The following is a 24463-nucleotide window of genomic DNA, read 5'->3' on the forward strand; positions in this document are numbered from 1 at the left end:
TTTCGTGGCAAAACGAGCGAGACGGAATCGTTTGTTTCCTTTCTTTTCGCTTGAGTACGTGACAGGGTTTAGCATAGAGGATGCCTTAGCCGTTAAGCGTCGTCGGTCCAATAGGCTGGGATTCCAGGTGGCGGTGACAGAGTTGAACACCAAGTTCCACACCGGATCTCCTCTGATCACACGTCGAACAACGATTCCCTGAACAAGTCGGCATTTCCTTTTGTTTTTTGTTCTGTGACGGTGGCACGCATCTCGAAGCCTCTTGTTCTAGGTATGACTTGGTGAGTCTACCTCCTTGACAATCTACCGTAACAAACGTCACGGACTCATGGTGATGTGATACTATCCTGTAACTGAACTACGGTAATTCAGAAGGATGTCAGGCAATAGCCAATGCCCAATGGAGAAGGCCACTGCGGTCTGCCTCGGTATTTCCTGCTGGAGAGGCTTCCTGCCCGTTCGTTGAACGGCAAACGTCGCTGCCGTGCGTCCATGTCGTTGTCGGCAGCGCGAACGGGGCATGGCGCCATGGCGGTGGGCGCACGAAGGCGGCGTGCAGCGGCCGGGAGGGGTTGCATTCCCTCTAGCTGTCCAAGAACGCGCCCATGGTGCACTATGCCACTATTGCAGAAAAAAAAAAGCGAAATGGTGGCACAACACGCCAGATCACTGTTGAAAACAGACCCTATTCCGCACAGGAAAAATTCAGTACTGGCCGGAACAGTCATGTTAAGACTTTAAAAGCACAGTAAGCCTTAAAAACAAAAGGTGCGACATTGGGAAACAAATCGCTGAGAAAACAGACTGAATCAAAATTTCGAGTTGCACATCCCTTATATCAGATCAGACAAACAGCTACGATAGACAAACAAAATTTCAAGTTGCACAGCCCAGATCAGACAGACAGCTACGATAGGATTATAGGCGGCGAAAATACAGTCTTGGGTGCTAACAATCACTCGATGTCCTCTTACAAGCACACAAATGGAGCACAAAGCTAATGCAACACAAGATATAAATAGTTTATGACAGCTGAACTGCACGTCATTACACATCGGCAATGGTCACCTCGACCTCAACACCAGGCTCAATGGTGATGGAAGTGATCTGCTTCACCACATCAGGGGAGCTGATCAGATCAATCACCCTCTTGTGGATGCGGAACTCAAAGCGATCCCATGTGTTTGTTCCTGATCAACAAATTACAATATGGTTAGTCAATTTCATCAGGACATAATAAACAACAAAATAGTATCAGAGAGTTATCAATAACAAAAATGTACTCAAAAGGGTCAAACAGGAATAGGCGTGAGCACCCAGGTGAAGTCAAAAGTTACTCAAGGTTATCACAAGTTCACAACCGGAAATGACAAAAGACCTATCAAGGTCTAGACTAGATATATCAAATCAGATCCATGGGTCCACGTACAGATCACAATAGTGAAAAGAAAGATAAATCTAGCAGTAGTACAAAAAAGAGACCCTACCAATTAAAGCACCTACTGTATAAAATTAGCACCTTAACAGTATTAGCATCTTAGCACTTAAAAATAGCTTGATGACACAATAAAACTCAATTTGTCAAATCATCCAAAGCCATGACACCAGTTTAACAGCAGATGATTTAAAACAACTCATTACCTTCACCACAAGGAGACTTGCGGGTGGTGATGTGGAGAACCTTAGTAGGGATCCTGACAGGTCCCTTAACCCTCAGCTGCTTGTCCTTGGCTCCCTTCACCAAATCCGCACAAACTGATATGTACCAGCAGAACACAATAATCATCAGTTTGGTAAACTTCGTGAATATGATTCTACTACAACACAATGGTGCAACTTGCAGCTTATGTGACAAAAATACATTTTAGTATAAAAGATACGGAATTCTAAAGCAGCACATCACATACAGCATACTTGATCAGAACACAAAATACAAGAAAGGCCCACAGAGATCAACCATTAAAAGATTTGTCATTGCCCAGTTACTCCTGGAAATAATGACAGGCAAAGATTATTTCAGCTTGCATCAAGGAAAAAGAGCCAACAGAGACTACACAAAGATGTGGGTATTGACCCATTGAATAGGTTCATGATAAGATCCATGAACTCCAGATTCTGCAGACCTCCCCAGGCATCTAGAAGCTAACCAGAAAAACGCCACAACCATTGCAATTGAGACAAACAAATAATTGCAATGACTTGACTTAGCAGTGACGCATAATCAGTATCATTTGCGAAAATCTTCCTACTGTAGGACCAAACAGAATCAGAAATAGCACGTTGGCTGCACACTTGTGCACAAGCGCACAGTACATGAAATTGGGCACCAGCAAAACAATATGAAATGGATTCACGCACCCCGCAATCCTAACCAACGGGAAATTGTAAAAGAGCAGCGGAAAATTACAATACTACATCAAATTTCTGCATGTTCTCGAGACTCCAATTAGACGTTAGAATACCGCAGGCCACGAGTTCGACAGATAGATCTAATGCGTAATCATAAACTATATACAAATCAGCAGGAAAAGGAAGCTTGTATACACATCATCACGTTTTATACTTTATACAATCAAGCCTAGCTAAAAGACTATATAAGACCAGATCAGGAAATAGGGGTCTGGATTCTTGAGGTTCAGTTATACCTTTCTCCAAGTTCTTGACGTTCTTGGAGGACAGGGTGATGCGGATGCGGTTGAGCTGCAGCTCGGGGGCATCCTCGACGCCAAGCTTCCCCTTGAGACCGCCGTAAACTGCCGCCGCCGCCATGGTGCTCTTGCGCTGGGGGGAAGGGGTCTTCGCTTCCTCGCTCGGCTGCTTGGGGTAGGCGGCGCTGCAGGCTAGGGTTTTCGCCCGGGGGTGGGTTCGAGGCTACTTATATGAGAAGTGGACGGGTCGGCCCAACTGGAACCAGGCTTAAGACGGCCCATCTAGTTCTACCATTTGCTTGTCCTCTAGTGTCCTCTTCTATTCAGATAAAAGTAGGCGGTTTTAGAGCCAGAACAGACGGTTTATGAGAAGAAAATTTTGTCCTCCAGTATTTTCAGGTTTATCCCCCGATCGACAGTACTGTACTATTGAAAGAATACAACCTGAAACTTATACAAAAGCACGACCGCAAAGATAATAAAAAACAAATTTTCTGAATAATTTCATATTTTCAGTTATTTTCAACCCTTATTGGAGAGTGCCATTACGAAAATCGAACTGCAAATTTGCCCAAGAAACTTCAATGCGAAGGCAGAGCCTTGAGCACAGCAAAACAAATACTCTTTGTAGTTGCAAAATTACTCTGGATTCACCTAAAGAATACTCTGAGTACAAACCCTATATATGTGATTTATGCTCGAAAATTGAGTCATAAAAAAACTCAAAAGAAATTTCACCTGTATTCATGATTATTTTGCTCGATACCTAAAAAATACCCTAAATCCTGTTTCATTTGTTGGAACTCAGGTGGAAACGAGATTGGGATATTGAGGCATGTTTCGCACAACTCCAGCTCAAAGATAAAGTATTTATATCTGTATTTAATCTAAACTATGAACAGAATGATTCAACTAAATGCTTTGAGTAGTTGCAGTTCCAAGATTTTTTAGAGCTGTTAATAATTAACTCCAAGTGATTCAAAAAATTTCTAGAACTGAAGCTGGCCTTGCTTTTTGAACAAAGATAAACACATCGTAGCCCTTTAGCTAATTATATGTTTCTGATTTTCATGAAGCACGTACCATTAAGCAATGGCTCCTGGCAATACCTACTCTGAATTTTGACGAAGTGACAAAAAGCCTCCAGGTGACATCCAAAATGACTGAGAACAGCGATTGCAAACAGACGCAATATAGCTGTGCCACGATATACAAGGGAAAAGATAATATATTTCTTTTCCCAATCTCACCTTCTATTTGTTAGATCAAAAGTACCGAACTAATTTCACACGATTTTCCATCATGCTCTACAAGTTACATTCTTGACCAGCAGCAAGACCTTTTCTCACCAAAAGTAACCATCGATGCAACTCCAGAAAGTTGCTCAGTGATGTTAATCCTATAACATCGAGGAAGGAAAGAGGAAGAGAAAGTGTAGACGAAACAGTAGGCAACCAAGACGCATCGGTAGTGATCTACAACAAAATAAATCGCATGGTGCCTTAGAGCAACATATCCCTGTTTCTAATCTCCATTTTCATGGCTCTCCTGTTCCTCCTCTGCATCCTCAAAACGCTGGTCGTTGATTTGAAGCTGTGAGAAAAAAGACATCAACAAATGTTAGCTGAGAATTCTGAAACATAAATGCAGCAGCACAGATAATTTATGCCAACTTTTGCAGATAAATTTTATTCACTTCAGTTAAATTTACTAACTGAGCACAAGAACTTGATTAATTTAATTTTAATATTGCATCAAACTCACGTACTATTTCTAAATCTAATAACCATGTAACTCAGACAAATACTTGCCAGGGCCACTATAGACTCATATGTGTTACATTATTGTCCCCATTGGATGTGCAACGCCAATAGAAGACTTCAAGAATCAACTGAGTCTAAACCAGAGTTCTACAGCAGTCATTAAAAGCAAACTTATAAGAGTGTAATACCAAACAAATTTGTCGTGTACCTCAAATACTGAATGACTGAGGTCGAATCCACCATTTTGACCTATCGGATTGGCATTGAAGAACTGGGGAACATTTTCTGCATGGAAGGTAAGATATCAAAATGTTGCTCACACGCACATTAGCGCAAAAATATTGAAGAAAACTTACCATCAACCATGTCTTCATCGCCATGAACCCAGCCAACATCAGTCATATCTTCACCATTGAACCAACCATTCTCCCCATGGCGCTCTGGAAATTCAAAAGATTACATAGCTTTGCGACAGAATTGTTTTAAGTATCAACTGTAAAGATATCTTACCAGCATTAGGATCAGGATTCAGTTCAGCACAATGACAGAAGACATCAAAAAGTGCCTCCACTGAAGCACTGTCAAGGATACAAGTCATGCAATGCCAACAATGGAACTAGATAAATTTCTCATGAACTCAAAAGACAAGAAAATTTTGTAGTCTGCCAACTTCAGTTTTTCAATTAAATATCCAAGGGTTGACTGAGAGGATTATTTGCATAATGGAATTAGAAGCGTCTTGAATCAGTTCAATAGATCACAAGTCATAAAAACTAAATCAGGAAGCACTTGAACTCCAAGATCAAGCAAACAAGGAAATATTTGAATACGACATGCTAATTTAAAAGGATACGTTGAGCAGGGTCCCCCAGTATAATGCGCACTTCAGAGACTCTTGATAGCTCTAATTCATCATTTGCTTCAGGATTTGATTCACCAGCCTCCTCGTCTGTGCCAACTTCTGCCTCAATCTTCAAATTACATAGACCAAACGTCAGACATTTATACCAGAGAATATTATATTAAAAAGAAAACAACAGAGAGAAACAGACACATTAATTCACTGCACACCTATTAAACACCAAAATGGGATCTACTCTTGTCAGGATCAGGATATGCAGCTATGATATAGTTCAATAGGGTTCTCATTCACAAATTTTAACCAACACGGCAAGAGTACCATATATTTGTATGCAAATGAGGGCTTGCTTTGTTCAAGAACTCTATAGCATCATCTGGTAACTGGTGATTTATTGGTGAGTAGCAATGAAGAAACCTATCTCCAAATGAGACAAAACCACCCCTCATATACATAGAGAGAAACTCTGTTCATCTGTGGAAATGCATGAGCTACAAGCAATTTCGAACATTGTGAGTATCTACTGTGAACAATTGATCACAAACGCCCAAGAAAACCAAGCAAATCACCAATCTATGCAAAGCTATAAACGCCAGAAGTTGTTCCAGCTGCAATTTTCACCACAGCTCAACTGCAATAGTCAGGAAAAGAACAACGGCGCATCATGTGACAGAAGTCCTACACTCAATAACCCATACAACTATTCTATGATCTGTCAATCAAAGCTCACCGTTCTCTAGAAGCTGTGAGGTATTCTCAAAACATCAATCAAAATAGAAGCCGAACGTTTCTGTAATTCCAAGAACAAAGGGATCTCTCAGTAAGTGCATCTCACAATGGAATGTACAGCCTACCCCACTAGGCCTCTACCACCAAGAAGCTTACAGCTAAAAACACTCCTGGATCCTAGACCATGGTCCAAGACACTTCAAGGTAGAGTATACCCCACACTTTAAGCACTCAACTGTTAGGACATCAGAGCTACACCTGATCAATCTTTCATCTTATTGGACCTCAAGACTCAAGAGGGAGTAATTCCACAACGAGCACTACAGTATCAGCGGAAGGAGAGTTTGCTTGTCCAATCACCTGCGTGTAGAGGCAGGGCGAGGGATACGCCTCCAGGTCGCGCGACACAGCGTGCAGCGTGATGTCAAGGAAGTCCACGGCGTAGCCCTTGCCCTTCTCCACCTCGCTGAGCCAAATCACCCTCCTAGTTGAGGCGAGCAAGCCAACGGTTAGCGAAACATTAGGCATCGGAAGAGGTGTTGGAGGAGTAGCCGTGTAAGCTGAGCTTTATTAACTACCTGGTGGTGACGAACAGGGTCCCCGGGGGCTCCGGCGAGCGGCGGCCGAGGGCGACGGAGGCGGCGCGGTCGACGCGGACCAGCTCCTCGCCGTCGGCGGCGTCGAGGCGGGGCGCTCCGTCGGCGGCAATGTCGGTGAAGCGCTGGAGTCCGGGAGCCATGGGGGGGGGCGGCGGCGGGGAGGCCGAGGTGCTAGGGTTTCGGGCCTTGAAGGCTTCGGGGCGTGCGAGATTTGGGGATTCTTTCGGAAGGGTTTAGCGGTGGTGGTGGAGGACCGTGCGTCGTGCCCGTGCCGTGCGTACGGCGCTGTGTGTTGGGAAATGTATTGCGCGTGGGCGTGGCTTTGGCCCAAGTTGACGAAGGGTACAAGTAGCTCTTCCACACCAAGGAGTAGTCATGTACATTTGCAACCAAAAATACCGCTACGCCATTTTTGATATGCAATAATCTCATTAGGAAATAGGAAACTGCTCGTGTAATCCTTCAAACATGTGACGCATGCCTCAATTCCAAGCAAATCTTAAGTACCTTCAAATCTTCATTCTGCAACCCCAAGTACCTCAGTTTTTTCCCCTTATCCCGAACGGAGCCTCATCTCGTCACGGGACAAATCCATGTAGGCCGCATGTCAGTACAGACGCACAGCGGCACAGGTACAGTCACCGCAAATCCGCAATGCCTACCGTTGGGTTCAATGCCTTTGTCACCAGCAAGAGCGGCGTCCTGCGCCGCTGTGCACGGCGACGCTTGCACAGTTACAACGTACACCAACGCTTGAAAAAAGTGTGAGATACCCACGGCCCCAGGCTCCCAGCTAAAAGATTTTACTGTTTGCCTAAGCGGCCGTGAGCGGCAGCGACGACGAGCAAAGATACAGCACGGGCGCTGTGCTCGGCGACGACAGCGCACCACCAGCCAGCCACCAGTTTCACTGACCAAAGCAGGCAGAACAGTAGTCGCGCGGAGAGCAGCAATGCCCTTGTGGCCCGCGGGCGGCCGAGCCCCACGCCCCCGCCGCGCCCCCACGCCCGGGCCCTCGGCGCGGAGGGCAGGCAGACCGGACGCACACGGCACGGACCGCGCCCGTGCGCGCGGCACCCAGCGGCCGGCACCGCGGCGCGAGTCCACATGCGCCCGTCGCGTCCGTGGCAGCACGCCGCGGTCGGCTCGGCTCTGCCGCGCCCGCGGGTTTTCCGCTCTTCTCCACGTCTTGCCGGTGGAGGAGCGACGAGACGTCCAACCGCCCGGTTATAAATTGGCCGCTGGGCGCTGGCCAGTGCGAGCACGCCGTCGTGACCCGGCAGTCAAAGCCTGGCGCCAGCCCACGACTTGGGCCTGGGCGCGCGGTGGTGGCAGCGTGACGGGCGCTCCGTCCCTGACACGGCCGGCGCGGACGACGAGGGAATGGCGATGGCAGGTGCTGCCTCGGGGGTCGCGAACAGACCAGGTCGTCGGGTCAGGCCTGGCCGGCTGGCGAGCTCTGGCGCGCATGCCGGCGTGCGTCCGGACGTCTGACCCGCGTGCACGGTGTACCCAGTAGGCGTCACTGTGACCGCATGACGCCTTCCTGCCTACCAGGGGACACGACTCGCAGGTAGGATGGCAACGGGGAATTCCCCGTCGGGGGATAGGTCCCCATCCCGTCCCCGTCCCCGTCCCCGTCCCCGTGAACGCTGTCGGGGAGAAGTTTTGCCCCGCCCCGCGCGGGGAATTAATCCCCGCGGGGACCCATCTCAATGCAGACTGATTTCTTTCTCTGTTCAATCTCGTTTTACAAAGAAAGCTTTCAAGCATCCGGGATTAAATGAGGACGAAAAAGAATAACAAAACAAGACCAATCACATCCATATACAACTCTGTACAATTATCACATTCATATACAACTCTGTACAATTATCACATCCATATACAACTCTGTACAATTTGCAAGACTTCTCACCGAGCAAACAAAAATCAAAAGGAAAAAATACGATATAAAATTCCCTACTAGCTTCTTGCTCCTCTCGCCAGCTAGCACATCACGGCACTCAGCACTTGACCCCGATCTTCAGGAAGACCTGGGGGCCTCCCCGTGCGATCGTCTGGCACGGGAGCGTGGGGTCATGGCTCGAGCCGTGAGGGGAGGTCGCTGACTCGCCGTCGCTCCTGAGTCTGGCCTTGATTTATATGCACATCTGTTGTTGAGCTATGTTGTTTCGTAGGCTGCTGGGTCAGATCTCGCGACAAACCGCTGCTTGCTGCTGGTTTTAACCGGGGACGCAGGGATACGGGGACGGGGGTTGCACTATCATCCCCGCCCCCGCCAGCCCCGACGGGGACCAATTTTCCCCCGTTTGATTCCCCGTGGAGATTAAACTGCTACCATTCCCGTCCCCTGATGGAAGAATTCCCGGGAGGAATCGGCGAACGGGCCCGTTGCCATCCCTACTCGCAGGGCTACTGCATTTGATCTCGGTCCATGGCCGAGTGGCCTAGGCCTGCAGCAGATGTAGGGTGTATCAGTATACTGTACTATATTGATGAACAGGCAATGGCGATACACGGTGAATTCTGGTAGCAGTTCGAACTGGCAATAACGGTCGATCAGTAATTCAGTACAGGCGTAGCCTGTTAGCATGGTGTATGACCACTGCACCGTTGCAGGCTTGCAGCCCATTGCCTGGTGCCTGTAACGTGTCCTAATTTTCAATATACACAGCAATTCAGTCATGCCCCGTGCTCATAGTCATTGATACTGTACGACGGGCGTCGATGACGTTGACGGCGAAACAATAAAAATAGAATAAAAAATCAGCTACTACTTCCTTCGCTTTAAATTATAAGTCATTCTAACTTTTTTGGAGAATCAAACCATTTTATATTTAACCAAAATTACAGAGAGAATCACACAAAATTTATGGCACGAATAGATATACTATGAAAATATATTTAATGAAGAAACTAATGGTACTTATTTGGTATCATGAATGTTAGTACTTTATTGTATAAATTTGATCAAACTTGAGATGCTTTGAGAAAGTCATCACTAACCTTTAAATTCGCCAAATTCAAGTCCTCAAAGAAAGAAATCGTTACAGTTTTACAGACGAGTTCTCAGTTACACGTGAGTACTACCTATCTGATGAGTTCAGGGAGCAGCGACTACTGGTGTATACAGTGCGTTTTAGGACAAAAAAACAGCCCCTCAGAGAGCCGGTCCCCAATGGACGAAACAAAAACTGGCAACGCCTATGAAACATAGCTTTCTTCTTCACCAAGATGCCTTCAGCAAGTCTGACCCTTGTTTTTTTTTTGTCGGTTTATGTACACCGCTGAATGAACAAGCTGAGCAAATGACATTTGTCATACACTTGGAGCATCTGAATCCATAAGGTATCATAGTAGAGTAACTTTTTAAAACCAGCAAGAAAGAGAGACTGGGAAGAAAACTCCGGTAGTTACCACGCTGAAATGTTGTTAACGTCCGCTGGGGAATGGCAGGAAACGGAGACGTTTTGTACAAGATAGGTTGCATCAATCCCAGCTAGTTCTGTTCCGCCTAAATTCCTTCTTCTGTGAAAGCACTTTCTTATTCTGAAGTCTCTTCCTTTCAGCAACTGCAGCACTGTAATGACCAACAGAACAAACAAATTATCACTCTATGGAACATTCGGTCTTTGCAATAGAGAAAGATCCTATAATGAATTTTGAGTTAAGAGTGAAACAATAAGGATTTAGACATAACAGCAACATGAGGTTTCTAATATATCCTGAGAAGAAGCAACACAAGGGCTTAAATTAGCTACTGAAGGGCCAACCTCAACTGCAACTAATATTGGCATTTATGCATTTTACCTTACAAAATGAAATATCAAAGCACAGCTTAGTATGACCACGTAATAACGGTCGTCAACATGTTATGGAAATGAAGGGAACTCATAAAATACGAAAATTTTAAGAAAATAGGATACAGTATCTTGTTAATTCACTTGCTGAGAAATTATTGAACACTTTGGAGTGGTCTATACCTATTCCATAGAGAACCACTGATTGGCACGGTGACGAGAAAGAAACCGAAGAAATAAAAAAGAAACTTACATTTTTTCAATCTTTTTCTTCTGCTCTTCTGTGGGGGGCGGAGGAACATATGATGCAGCATCAATGATTGCCTGCTCAATGCAAAATCGTGGAGTAAGAGTAAGTCAACTGAATTGGTCCTAGAAAAACATCTGAAAGGGAGGAAGCATACCTGTATCTTCTGCAGAGCATCTTCAATGTTGCCCCTAGAACGATAAATCATGTCAGTTGCTATCCAAAAAATTACTAAAAAGAAAAATAACATAATACTTACTTCTGTGTTCTAGTTTTTGTAGAAGATATCACAAGCTCTCCATCTTTATTAATCCTGTTCTTTTCCTGTGCATAAAGAGAGCATAAAATGTAAACAAAATGTCCAAAGGATTAGACAAGACATGAAAATAAGTAAAAAAAATACACATAAGAGCAGAAGATTAGAAAACATAAATAATAAGCATGATCCTGAAACATGTTAAAAACAAATGTAAGAAAAACAGGTGCTAAATAAGGACATTTGTTTTACCGCTTGTAATATCCTTTCCTTTATTCTCTCTCCAAGCCAGTGAGCTTCCTTAACATTGAATCGCATGTCAACCTTTGTATTGACTGTAAAATGGCACATCATTTTAGAACAAGAGACAAAACGTAAAAAGGTAAAAACAGCACACTGAATATGAGCATTAATTTACATAAGTAATTATTATTTGGAAATCTCTGAGTTCAACTACGTGTACTTATGGACAAACAACAATTATCCAATAATTACGAATGACAAAAGGTATTTATATGCTACTGAGTGATTAAGGGATGCTGAACGAAGCAGGAACCCATTAAATTCTTAATGCAGGAGGAAGAATAGAAAATACAAATGAAAAAAAAAAATGCAATGAAAGAACATAATGAACTGACAGCAGGGGTTTATATGCAAAAGAGAAAAATGAGAACAGGGCAAAAAACAAACCTTTATTAACATTCTGACCACCAGGGCCACCACTTCTTGCAAAATTAACAGTAACATGTTCTGCAGATATAAAACAGAGTTAGAACAGGTTTTGGCAATTTTAAACAATAAATAGACATGCTCATCGCATGAAACAGAGATAAAGCACGTTGAACTCATGCAGATAATAACGAGAGAAAGTCGCTGCAGGTTTTATCTACACGACTTGCACTTTAGTGCTCTCAGGTTCTTTTGTCTTCCAGTCCATCTACACATATTGTGTTTAATACAAACACCAAATTTACTCAGGTCTATATCTGTGCTTGCCTTCAACTATGTGTTTCATGACACTATATGAATTGTCCTTAATTTGGATACTATTTGTGTATGACACACATAAAACAAATTGGATACTTGTGTCAACTATTTGTGTTTCTCAATCAATAACCTCAGAAGTCAGGGCATTGATGAAGTGTCCTTAATTTGGATACTAACTTATTATGAACACAAACTACTAATACATCAATCACTTACCAAAACTTCAATATCATATCACAACCATCCCGACACTTTCCACATTCTTATTCGCAGGGCAGCAAGACTAGGTGATTTTAATACACTTGATTAACTTGTATTCTGACACTACCAGTTTCTACCCAAGTAAAACTATACTTTCCCAATCTTATTCACAGCTTGCTTCCATGGCATGGATTCCAAGTCATGGGCCATGTTAGTAGGCACAGAGTGCAATGAAATTAGTATGAGATGATTAATTAGTAGCAGATACGCTTGCATCTGCAGAAAAATTTCATGTGGCTAGCCATTTCGGTCAAATGAACTTACCACGTACGCCCATTTTTTGCTCTGCAAGTAGGATTTCTACAGCAGATTCAGTGCAAGCCCATTAACAGTTTGCCCACACAGTACCTCGTGACCTATTAACCCCGGATTCTAAGTGGTGCATAAGCTACAGACAACACCTGGACCGATGCTAGGGTGTGACATTGGTATTCAGAAATCAATAAGGGTTCAGGAACCGATTTAAGACAAATTGGGGATTCAGACAGTTGTGTTTAGCTACCCAGGGTGATCTTGGGGGCGGGGTCGGAGCCTGCCGACGCGGCACGCTCCTCGGCGTCGCGCAGCACCTGCTGCGTTAGCGCCAGCCGCGCCGATACCTTCTTGCCCCCGTCGTCGCCGGCTGCGGCCGCCGAGCAGCGGATGCGTACCAGCCCGGCACGGCCAACGGCCAGGCTCGGGGCTGGGCACGGGGGGACCTGGAACAGAAGGGAGGAGACCTGGCGGAAGCCAACACGTAGGAGGCTGCCACTCCGCATGGCGGCCGCCATTGGCTAGCGTGTGGAGGGAGGCGAGCGGCGGAACTAGCGGGCACGGCCGCACGGCGAACGGGTGAAGGGCAAGCGGAAGAAGAGAGTAGGCAGCGACCAAATGCTCTGGGCTTTTTTGTGGTCTCATTTGTTTTGCTAACTGGACCGGTTTGAGATCTAGCCCAATCTGGTGGAGTTTTGCTAATTCGGCCAGAAACGCCTTTTTTTTTTGCAATGTAAGATGTTGATTTAGCTTCTATCTAGTCTCCACAAAGTCAAACTATGGTCACGTTACATGAAACACTCAATAAAATCAGCACTCCCTCTACTAACAATTTAGATCTTCCCAATCTGGAGGACTATTGCTAATTTGGTTGAATTTCTTTTTTTTTTTTGAACAAGTTGTTGATTTAGCTTGTATCTAGTCTCTACAAAGTGCCTTGTTTCCACTTCTTTCAGCCAAGCTTGTATTATAATCTAAGCGAAAATTTTCTCACTTATCGCTTTTCAATTCTTGTAGTTCAAATCTCTGAAGCTGCTTACCACATAAGTGAGAATAAGAAAAAGTAAGCAAGGTGTTTAGTGGAATCTCGCTTATTTTTACCGATAAGCTGCTTATAAGCAGAAACAAACAGGGTCAAAGACAAAGCATGATCACAATACACGAAACACCGAAAAGTTCAGCATTTCGTTAATAAAATAAAATAAAGTTAGCATTTCGTCATAGATTCATACACTTATCTATTTTTCTGAGCTCAATTTCCTCAGATACGCACCAATTAACAAGAAGATAAATGGACAAATATGGGATGAAAGAGAAATAAGCAACCAAAAGCGCGTGCCTTGACGGTTAACATCGTTGGAGTGTCAAATCAATCAATTCCCATACGCCTTTGTGATGGGAGGGTTTCCAGTCTCCTAGGTTAGTCGCCTCATGGACTCATGGCGCCCTCTTGCTCTTCAAAAAGCAGCAAGCGAGGAATCAAAGTTACAGAGGCAACGCTAAAAGGAACTGTTCATGATCAATTCACCCATATTCACACAAACAGAACATCGGTAAAATGCATATCGTGCTTTTACCAAACAAGTAAAATCCCCGTGTTCTCTTTACCTATGCAACTACCCTACCCTACTGCTCTTACAGCTATCCACCACATCTGTAGCACTCCCATTCATGTCACTACAGCTACTCCCCAACCCCACGCTGCCGTTGGTGCTGCTCCCGCCATCTCTGTGGCCGCCGGTGCGGCCGTTGCTGCCGCTGCTGTAGAAGCACACGACCCTGCACTTCACCACGCCCGCGCCGGCCAGGTACACGTGGAACCCCGGCGCCACCATCATCTTCACGCTGGCCGGCTCCAGCCTCCCCGCCCGCCCGGCGGCGGCGTCCTCCATGAACCGCGGGTCGAAGCGCGCCCCTCGGTCCGCGCGCACCACGGGCAGCGGCGGGTGGACGGACCGGGCCAGGAGGCGGACGCCCCACACGCCCTTGGCGGCCAGGAAGAACGCCTGCAGCAGCGGCTCCGGCCACGCCCGTGCGCGGGCCCAGCCGAGGTTGGACACCACCTCGCTCATCTTGGCGTCACAGAACCGGCTGAGCCCCTCGCTGTAGTGCTTGGTGCCGTGCAGCAGGACCTCCTCCCACGTCAGCACGGCGACGGCGTGGTACGCGGCGAGGTTGGCCTCGCACCGGCCCGCGGGATCCGGGGTGTGGACGTCGGCGTCGGTGTCCAGCTCGAAGTCGGCGTGGAACGCGCGGTTGAGGAAGCTCTCAAGGCTCGGGCCGGGGCTCGCGGGGCTGCGGAGGTGCGTGGACAGCGCGCGGGCGAGGTTTCGCACGGCGGCGCGCGCGGTGGAGACGGCGCGGAGGAAGGAGTCGACGGGGAAGGCGGCGGCGACCGTGGGCACCGCCGGGACCACGCGGGCCTCGAGGCGCGCGAGCTTGTGCTCCAGCTCGGCGAGCGAGTGCTTCAGGCGCGTGGTCTCCTCCAGCGCCTCGTCCCGCGTGCGCGTGGCCGCGGCGAGCCTCCGGGAGAGTTCGGCCGCGGCAAGGCGCCACTGCTCGCCGTCCCCCGCGTCGCCGGCCCCTCCCGAGGCCGACGTCGCCGACGGCGACGAGCGCGGGGTGGAGCGGCGCGTGAGGGAGACGAACAGCGAGCGGATGACCGCGCCGGGCGACGCCGGCGCGAGGGCGCGCTGCTTGAAGCGGCAGTCGGAGCAGGACACCGCCGCGACGTAAGCCGCTGCGTCGGCGCCGCCGTCGCCGCCCTTGGCCCCGCGGGGCGTTTTCTTGCTGGCGCCGCCGCCGTGGCCGTGGTGGAGCGGCGTCGGGACGTGGGCGAACTTCTTCTCCGCCTTCTCCGGCGCCGCCTTCGTGCCGCCCCGCTGCTGCTTCGGCTCGGAGGCCTGACGGCGCATTGCGCAGCGAACAGCTCAACCGCCACTCAAGCACGGCAAAAACCGTCGTAATAGACGAGACGAGACGAGACTAGGCGAGGGAAGGGAGGCGGCGCACACTTACAACGGTGGGGAAGGGAGGGGGAGGCGAAGGCGACGAGACCATGGCCACCACGGATGGAGCGCGTTGCCTGCGTGATACGTACAGCTCTGCCGCGATGCCCCCCCTCTTCTGATGGGGATCTGACTAGGGGTTTTCTTGGGTTCTGACGACCTTGTTGAGGCCGGGGCTATGGGCGGGCGGTGCTGGTACTGGTGCCCGTCCCGTCCCCGTGCCCTGTAGCTGGTGGCGACGTCGCGAGATAGTGCTGCGGGCTGTGGGGCGGCTGGTGCTCCCGCGTGCGACGTCGTTTTTGGCAGCTCACTTCGGCCTCACGGGGATGAGGTGAGGGGGATGGGGCGCGGCGCGGCGCGGGACTTGAATGCCGGTCAGGTCGGGTCGGTGGGGCGTGGTTAATGCGCTGCTCCCCGGCCTCCCCTCTCCGCCCGGACGTCCTCTCCGCCCGTCCTCTCTCTGAATCTTGATTAGTACTCTAAGTACTGCTCGCTAAATGGAGTCAGAGGAAGTAATCTGGTTTTGATTCCTCTGCCCTTGTGATCCGGATCGCGAATTCCCGATCCCCTCGGCTCCTGGCTTCTTGGAGGGCTCTAGGCATGGGCAAAAGCAAGGCTGTTGCTCGTACACGTACGCTTCCTGCTCCCTCGTACCCTCTGTCGCACAGTGTCACACCGAAGCATCTGTCGGGACACGAGTACTTGAAGCACTCTACGGCCTACGGTCATACTTGTACGTAACTAGGTTTCGAGACCATGCGCGAAAGAAGAAAAGCCGGTCGCTAAACACCTACAGTCATCACGTTAAGAGCGGTTGGCATGTCGCGTAGGGCAACATGAGCCCGGAGCTCGATCTGGACCGGCGCCTCGCCCGGCCTTGCTCGAACGAATTCGGGAGTGGAGACACGATCCGTAGCCTGTGCGACGAAGTGAATGCCACCCTCTGTCCCCTACCGTGCTCGCGACGGCGGTATCAGTCACACGGTGCCGACCGGGTTCTCTGTTGTCGCTCGCGGGCAGATTTGCAGCGCGCAAGGAGCCAACGACGACGTCTGCGAATGACTCGCGCAGGCTGATTGCTTATGCGACGAGAATGCGATTCCAACTTCCAAGTCAAAAGCATGCAGTTCACACTTGAGCAGCTACCAGAGGTCAGAGGGAGCCAGGGAGCTCAGAAACGCGAACTGTGGGGCTAGATGGTAAAACTCGCTGTTTTCTACAAGAGGGGTGCTGAGCTGGAAGCTCTTACTTCTTCCTTCTTGGTGATGTATCAGAATCAGATGATGCGTACACTTGACGACGTAGAGGCTGGAATTGTTGTTTTCATTATATATGGATACATCGTTAGGATTAATTAGTAGCATGTCGGGGTACGCAACCTTACGTTCCACGCATGAGCAGACGACTTTCGCGAGTGCCGTTCCTGTCACCGCTGTGAGTGAAGTTAATGAACCAGCGCTGTCATTTTCCAGCGGCTGCTATTGAAAGGTCCTTAGGCCTTGTTTAGTTGCTCAACTTTGGGGTGTCAAAATTACTCTAGCAACACTGTAGCGTTTCGTTTGTATTTGTAAATTATTGTCCAAATATTGACTAATTAGGCTCAAAAGATTCATCTCGCAAAGTACAACAAAACTGTGCAATTAGTTTTTGATTTCGTCTACATTTAGTACTCCATGCATGTACCGCAAGTTTGATGTGATGGGGAATCTTCTTTTTGCATAGTGCCAAAGTTGGTATTTTGGAGTGAACTAAACATGGCCTTAATTTTGCGAAACTTGTACATGACACTTGGGAGTCGCGAATTGTTTAATCTGTCATCTTTCTTCGGCAGTTATTGCATTTGCCACTATCTAGACTTCGTGAGTTCGTGACACACAAGACACGGGAGAAGTGATCCAAAGGTTCTTTGATTTTGAAGGAGATAGGCATTGCCTTGTTGTTGGAAAACTCGTTTGTAACGAACACTTGTAACATGAGTTATTGTGATCATGAGCTGGTTTAGTTGTAGATAGAGTTGTTTAAACAACCAAATCTCTTATAACTAGGAGGCTGGTCAGATCACAACAACCATGGCGTGTAAGCTACGCTGAGGGCTATTATCAGCTCTATATAAACATGCAGGGCGGCCCCTATGTTAGGTACACGCTTTCATCCAACTTACATGGTACCTAGATCCAACCTCAAACTCATCTAGGCAATGGCGAGCTCTTCAACCTCTTCCCTCGTCGCGGCGCCCATTGGGCTCCCGGTCACGGAGAAGCTCACGCGCCACAACTTCTCCATGTGGAAGGCGCAGATCATGCATGCCATCCGAGGCGCCCAGCTGGAAGGGTTCTTGGATGGCAAGGCCATCGAGCTTCCCAAGGAGATTGAAGTGCTGATTGACGCGAAGAAGGTTTCAACGTCGAACGAGGCATACGCCAAGTGGATAGCAACCGATCAAAAAGTGCTTGGCTACCTGCTCTCGACGGTCTCCAAGGAGATCCTGACTTAGATCGCTGACAAGAAGATGGTGATTGAAGCTTGGCACGGCATCGAGGATATGCTAGCGTTGCAGACCCGCGCCAAGTCCGGGAGCACACGGATCACCCTCGCCACGACACAGAAAGGCAACATGTCGGTGGCGGACTACATCGGCAAGATGAAGTCCCTCTCAGATGAGATGGCGGCCTCCGACAAGCCTCTCGATGATGAGGAACTTGTCAGCTACATCCTCACCGAGTTGGACGCTGAGTACAACCCGGTTGTTTCAGCCGTTCTGGCACGGTCGGAGTGGATCACCGTGGGGGAGTTGTACACCCAACTCCTCATGTTCGAGCAGCGGATTGATATGTTGTACAGCGGGTCCAAGTCATCCGCAAACGCCGCAATGCGCGGTGAAAGATGTGGTTGTGGTAGCAACATGTGCGGTCGCGACAATGGTGGCGGCCGTGGTCGTGGTAATGGTGGTCGTGGCAGCTACAACACGAACAACAATGGAGGAGGCATGAAGGACAAGGTGAAGTGCCAAGTGTGCTTCAAGGGAGGACACACCACAACTGAGTGTTAGTACCGCTTTGATCAGGATTTTATCCCTGATGAAAGGAGCGCTGGAGTGGCCATGAACACCTACAGCATCAACACCAACTGGTATGTCAACTCGGGTGCCACGGACCACATCATCGGTGAGCTGAACAAGCTTGTTGTCCACGATGTCCACAACAGCAACAAGCAGATCAGGGCAGCCAACGGTGCAGGTATGAACATCGATCGTGTTGGTCAAGTTATGGTGCATACCCCTAGTCATAATCTTTACCTTGATGATGTTCTACATGTTCCTGATGCTCGCAAGAATTTAATCTCTTTTCATAGACTCGCTTCCAATAATCAAGCTTTCTTAGAATTCCATCCTGATTTTTTCTTAATAAAGGATCAGGCAACGAAGAGGGTTCTCCTTTGAGGCAAGTGTAGAGGAGGCCTCTACACCCTTCCTTCCAGTGCGCATGAGCCGAGTAGCAAACAAGTCCTAGCTACAGCTAAGCCTTCATCAACAAGGTGGCATAGTCGACTAGGGCACCCATCTTTTGAAATTGTTCATCGTGTCATTAGTTATAATAATCTTCCTTGGTCTAATGATGAGAATAAAGACCTAGTCCGTGATGCATGTCAACAGGCTAAGAATCATCAGCTTCTACACCCAAAGTCATCGAGTGTGTCTAAATTTCCTTTAGAATTGGTTTTTCTGATGTATGGGATCCTACTCCAGATTCTATTGGAAGGAAGAAATATTATGTTAGTTACATTGATGACTTCAGCAAATTTACTTGGATTTATCTTTTAAAGCACAAATCAGAAGTGTTTCAGTGCTTCCATGAATTTCAAAATCTTGTTGAGCGTTTTTCAATCGCAAGATCATATCTATGCAGACAGATTGGGGTGGCGAGTATGAAAAACTTAATTCCTTCTTTCAACAAGTTGGGATATTCCATCACGTCTCATATCCATATGCACACCGTCAAAATGGCTCAGCAGAGTGCAAACATCGGCACATTGTAAAAGTAGACCTTGCGCTCTTATCTCATGCGAGCATGCCCCTCAAGTTCTGGGATGAGGCATTCCTTGTAGCTACATACTTGATTAATCGCACACCCACAAAAGTTCCTTGATTTCTCTACACCTCTTGAGGTTCTACATCATGAAAGGCCAGATTATTCAGCCCTGCGAATTTTTGGATGTGCCTGTTGGTCTAATATTAGGCTCTACAATGATAGAAAATTTGAATTCCGTCTAAGAAGTGTGTGTTCCTAGGCTATAGTAACCTTCACAAAGGGTTCAAATGCCTTGACATATCTATCAGGCGAGTTTACATCTGGATGTTGTGTTTGATGAATCTATCTTTCTATTCTCTGAACTTCATCCAGATGCTGGTGCCTTGCTTCGATCTGAAATTTTATTGCTACCTCCTTCTCTTGTTGACATGACTAGGGATGCTACAGTATTGATCATGTGCTCGATAGTTCACCTGGTTCTACTAATCGATCTATTGATCCTGGAGAAAATAATGCTGCAGGGAACCTACAAGGGCGTTATCACATGGGAGGAGGCTTGGGCGCGGGACATGGAGCAGATTCAGGTGCTGCGGCACTGGAACCAGGCAGCGAATCGGCTTCGAGATCGCTACCGGACCCTCCATCCCCTGCGCACGCTCCGGTCTAGCCACGGAGCGCCACGACGACAGTGTTGTCTCCTACTGCGGGACAAGCGGGGCATTGTCCCCCACACTCCTACCACGCGGCCTCTCCCAAACCGCCACATCGCCGCCTGCCGCGCCGCTGAGTTGCTTGCAGCACGGGGCAAATCCGCCTCTGCTGTCGAGCCCAAATCTTCTGCGAAGGCGGATCCTGATGCTGCCGTGAGCTCTCCAGCAGCACATCCGGATGTGCCAGTGCAACAAGACTTCGTTGCTGCTCCTCCGCGTGCAATAACTCAATCTCAAAGTGGAATAAGCCAAAAGTATACAGCGATGGCTCAGTACGGTACGTACTTCTCACAGCCTTGGGTGAGCCTCATAATTTGGATGAAGCACTTAGTGATCCCAATTGGAAACATGCTATGGATTGTGAGTATCAAACTCTTTAGAAAAACAAAACCTGGCACTTAGTACCTGCTAATTGTGGTAAAAATGTGATTGATTGTAAGTGGGTCTACAAGATAAAAAGGCATACTGATGGAACAATTGATAGGTACAAGGCTAAGTTGGTAGCAAAGGGGTTTAAGCAATGATATGGTATTGACTACGAGGATACATTTAGTCCAGTCATCAAAGCTGCAACTATTCGGTTAATCCTGTCCATAACAGTATCAAAAGGTTGGAGCGTTCGCCAACTAGATGTACAGAACCCGTTTCTTCATGGTGTTCTTGAGGAAGAAGTGTTTATGAGGCAGCCACGAGGGTACGAGGATAAGTCTAAACCAAGTCACATATGCAAGCTAGATAAAGCTCTATATGGTCTCAAACAGGCATCATGGGCCTGGTATGCTAGGCTAAGCATGAAGCTGCAGGATCTTGGTTTTAAACCTTCAAAGGCAGATGTTTCTCTCTTCTATTACCATAAAGGATCTATAACCACTTTCTTGCTCATATATGTTGATGATATTATTATTGCTAGCTCTTTAGAGGCAACAACCTGTGCCCTCCTAAAGGACCTTGGAGCTGAATTTGCGTTAAAAGATCTTGGTAATTTTAGTTACTTCCTCGGTATTGAAGTGAAGAAAACCAAAGAAGGCATTTTACTCACTCAAGAAAAATATACTAATGATCTGTTGAAGCATGTTGGCATGATACAGTGCAAGCCAGTTAATACTCCTATGTCTACAATCGAAAAACTTATTGCTCGTGAAGGAGAGTCCTTGGGACTTGAAGATGCAACTAGGTATAGAAGTATTGTGGGGCGCGCTGCAGTACTTAACTCTCACACGGCCAGATATTTCTTTTGTTGTGAACAAGGTATGTCAATATCTCAATTCGCCTACAACTCTTCATTGGACGGCAGCCAAGCAAATTCTGAGGTACTTGAAGTTCCCAGTGGGAGTTGGTTTACATATACAAAGGTCGCTCTCTACATAAGTGAGTGCATTCTCTGATGCGGATTGGGCTGGTTGCTCTAATGATAGGCGGTCCATAGGAGGCTTTGCAGAATTTTTCGGTTCCAATCTAGTGTCTTGGAATGCTAGAAAACAGGCAACGGTCTCAAGGTCATCGACTGAAGCTGAGTATAAATCGGTAGCAAATGCTATAGCTGAGGTCATGTAGATGTAGAAGCTACTTGAAGAACTAGGAGTACAATCTGCTAAAGTTGCTCAATTGTGGTGTGACAATATTGGTGCTACATATTTAGTGGCAAATCCCGTGTTCCATGCAAGAACTAAACACATCGAGGTAGATTATCACTTTGTCAGAGAAAGGGTAGCACAAAAACTATTGCCAATACAATTTGTGTCAATTGGAGATCAAGTAGCAGATGGCTTCACTAAACCATTGCCTGTTCGATAGATGGAGCTATTCAAGAACAATCTCAACTTGGGACGTTGTGATTGAGGGAGAGTGTTGGAAAACACGTTTGTAACACTTGTAACAGATAGATTCTACCATGAGTTGTTGTGATCATAAGCTGGTTTAGTTGTAGATAGAGTTGTTTAAACAACCAGATCTCTGGTAACTAGAAGGCCGGCCAGATCACAACAACCATGACATCTAAGCCACACTAAGAGCTATTCTTAGCTCTATATAAACATACAGGAAGGCCTGGTACACGCTTTCATCCGACTTACACTTGTGTCTTGATCTTGATCTCCTCTCCCGTCCCCACTGAGTGCCGGGATGATTTGTGCGTGGGGAGACGAAGGATGATTTGTGCACGCAGCGGCACAGCCAAGAGGTTGGAGGACGGTAGAGAGAAATGGAAGCAAGATGCTGTGGTGGCAAAATATGGAGCTGGACGAGAAAACCTTGTGGAAATATCGATGCTTTTAAGATCGAAACAAGGATGGATATGTTGGAGAGTTTCATGATTCAACGCAGTACATCGGCTCCAGCAGGAGGAAGTAAAAGGATGCACCTCTGATGTACCAATGAATGCCGTAGCACGTCCAGACAGGGAAGTCCTGTGATATGTGCAAGTCGGTGCTCGAAGATCAACTGTGCCGTCTCCGTCTGTACGCTCTTTGCAAAAAGAAATAAAGAAGAAAGAAGAAAGAAGAAAGGAAGATCAGTTGTATGCCTCCTGACCCCTGTACATGATTCATGCAGCGTCGCCTGCACTGAGCGGAGTAAGCACTGCTGCCAAAGTGATGGTCCCGGGCTCCCGGCTTCCACTACTAACTTCTAAGGACAATCCCATGCAACTCCCCGGTCCTGGAGCGTTGTTATATTGTTGAACCATGAAGGATACAGAATTGATGACTGAAACCGAAACTTAGCAACTACTGTATATCGATATCGCCTTGCCTCATCCAGTGAACCGACACTGACTTCCCCTCCATGTTTAGAAAAAAAAATCATTGACATCTACTTCTTCAGAATCTACCAGTTTGTTGCACACACCCGGTCACAGGCTCACAGCTCACCATTTCTGACATCCTTGTTCTAGTCCAGATGTGGCAAATGCAGCAATATAGCTATATGTGGAGGGAGACGCCACTATAAGTTTTCAGTTCTGAATCCGTCGTCGGCTGCGACTTGCATCATGACAAAATTCAGTGCAGCCTCACACGCAGGAGATGGTAACAGGTAGGTAGCGCTACACCGGCACACGCTGATCAGCAACCGGCGGCAGGTCAATCCAACTATTGAAGGCCCCCCTCCGGTGTCTCATCATGGGCGAACCACTTTCCAGCCAGAACAGCACCTGACCTTTACTCGTTGATGCAGACCGCTAACAGCTGATGCGCCTCGCGGAACCGTGCATGCGGCTGCACATGCTTCAATCGAACCGAGCCCGGCCTGACCGATGATGGGCCAGCCGCTGGCTCGCTCTCAGTCTCATATCGTGCAGGGAAAGCAAAGGTCGTCGTCAGCGCTGAGCCCATGCATGAAGAACTGGCAGAGGAAGCTCTAGCAGCATGCCCAATTCGTTCCCGGTTCCTTGTCAAGACCCATGCTTCCGGCTTCCCCGAGTACACCGATACGTACAGGCGTACAGCTAGAGCTAGCTAGACGAGTACATGTGTACTGAAGAACTGGCACCTAACCTACGCCTGCGCCTGTACATCGTTGCATCGATCGCATTGATGCCCGTAGGGACGGGTACAGTACCTGGCTACCCCGGGGGCCACCGCTAAAAGAACAGTGACAGCCCACCCTGATCGAGGACCAGCAGAGGTCAGATCGATCAACGCGAACGCGATTCAGAGCCGCATGCAATTCAACGAGCGAGATCGGAAAATCTAGATGCGTGCACCGATCCGTTTACATGATGGACGATGCATGGATTCCATCGTAGTCTCATAACAGTACGTGGATACTTTTATGGATCGGAACAGAGGAACGTGGCTAGCTCTGCGCTCAGGACTGTACCGTCTTTTACGTACCCACTCCAGCAGTGGGCCGTGTGCGCGTCGTACAAGGTGCACGGCCGTGTGATCGTCCTAGTAGGCGTCGGCCCAACTACTGGAGTTAGTGTGTAGCTTGGACGGGCATCCAGGTCGCTGCCATTTGCTCTCAACGACCACCTACGAGGCGATGACCGCTGGCCTGTGGTCGATCGATCCGAATGCGGATGTAAATTTGAATCCCGATGTCGGAGTAGGTCGTAGATCGTGTGTCGTAGACGTAGACCAGTACTGGTATTTACAGAGGCTGGGGCCTGGGCGCTCGACCGGCGCGGTTGATGGTCGGTTGGTTGTTGACTGTGGCGACCATAAAGAACAAGTACCTTCTGTTTCCGAGTTAGGAATTAGTGTAATCCGCTAATACCCTGCCCTGCGCTGCATGTGCACGTAGTCCTTGCTCCTTACAATCTTTAGTACGATCGACGTGTCACCATCGCCGGATGCAGATCGGTCGCAGGGGGC

The 24463-nt window shown here is 47.8% G+C and overlaps 4 protein-coding genes and 1 non-coding gene across 7 annotated transcripts; 1 reads left to right on the top strand and 4 right to left on the bottom strand.

The window, feature by feature from the left end:
• Positions 1-792: 792 nt before the first annotated feature.
• LOC117836784 (small ribosomal subunit protein uS10y) lies at positions 793-2855 on the bottom strand. Its single transcript, XM_034716277.2, has 3 exons — positions 2646-2855; positions 1642-1755; positions 793-1190 (listed from the first exon to the last, which is right to left on the bottom strand). Exons 1-3 carry the CDS (start codon positions 2767-2769, stop codon positions 1048-1050), a joined length of 381 nt encoding a protein of 126 aa, XP_034572168.1. The 5' UTR covers positions 2770-2855; the 3' UTR covers positions 793-1047.
• A 1003-nt stretch (positions 2856-3858) lies between these two features.
• LOC117836782 (chloride conductance regulatory protein ICln) lies at positions 3859-6908 on the bottom strand. Its single transcript, XM_034716275.2, has 7 exons — positions 6578-6908; positions 6360-6483; positions 5265-5382; positions 4922-4981; positions 4768-4851; positions 4620-4696; positions 3859-4241 (listed from the first exon to the last, which is right to left on the bottom strand). The coding sequence occupies exons 1-7, from the start codon at positions 6736-6738 to the stop codon at positions 4173-4175; spliced, it is 693 nt and encodes a 230-aa protein (XP_034572166.1). The 5' UTR covers positions 6739-6908; the 3' UTR covers positions 3859-4172.
• Positions 6909-9603: 2695 nt separating this feature from the next.
• On the bottom strand, positions 9604-13018 carry LOC117836783 (uncharacterized). Of its 3 annotated transcripts, none has more exons than XR_004636156.2 (8): positions 12655-13018; positions 11595-11654; positions 11157-11239; positions 10908-10972; positions 10806-10839; positions 10655-10725; positions 10019-10181; positions 9604-9936 (listed from the first exon to the last, which is right to left on the bottom strand). XR_004636156.2 is itself a non-coding variant. In XM_034716276.2 (7 exons), exons 1-7 carry the CDS (start codon positions 12920-12922, stop codon positions 10091-10093), a joined length of 672 nt encoding a protein of 223 aa, XP_034572167.1. In that variant the 5' UTR covers positions 12923-13017; the 3' UTR covers positions 9604-10090. The 3 variants fall into 3 exon arrangements, 1 of the variants encoding a protein (XP_034572167.1); XR_004636155.2 differs by having other exon boundaries at positions 9604-9901; positions 12655-13016; XM_034716276.2 differs by having other exon boundaries at positions 9604-10181; positions 12655-13017.
• Positions 13019-13904: 886 nt separating this feature from the next.
• Positions 13905-15764, bottom strand: LOC117836781 (uncharacterized). Its single transcript, XM_034716274.2, has 2 exons — positions 15423-15764; positions 13905-15307 (listed from the first exon to the last, which is right to left on the bottom strand). Exons 1-2 carry the CDS (start codon positions 15462-15464, stop codon positions 14021-14023), a joined length of 1329 nt encoding a protein of 442 aa, XP_034572165.1. The 5' UTR covers positions 15465-15764; the 3' UTR covers positions 13905-14020.
• Positions 15765-18092: 2328 nt separating this feature from the next.
• Positions 18093-18231, top strand: LOC117841129 (small nucleolar RNA Z247). Its single transcript, XR_004637162.1, has one exon. It is a non-coding gene; the product is annotated as a small nucleolar RNA Z247 (small nucleolar RNA).
• The last annotated feature ends 6232 nt before the right edge of the window (positions 18232-24463 follow it).

Source organism: Setaria viridis, chromosome 9 (genome assembly GCF_005286985.2).
Source record: "Setaria viridis chromosome 9, Setaria_viridis_v4.0, whole genome shotgun sequence".
Lineage (NCBI taxonomy): Eukaryota > Viridiplantae > Streptophyta > Magnoliopsida > Poales > Poaceae > Setaria > Setaria viridis.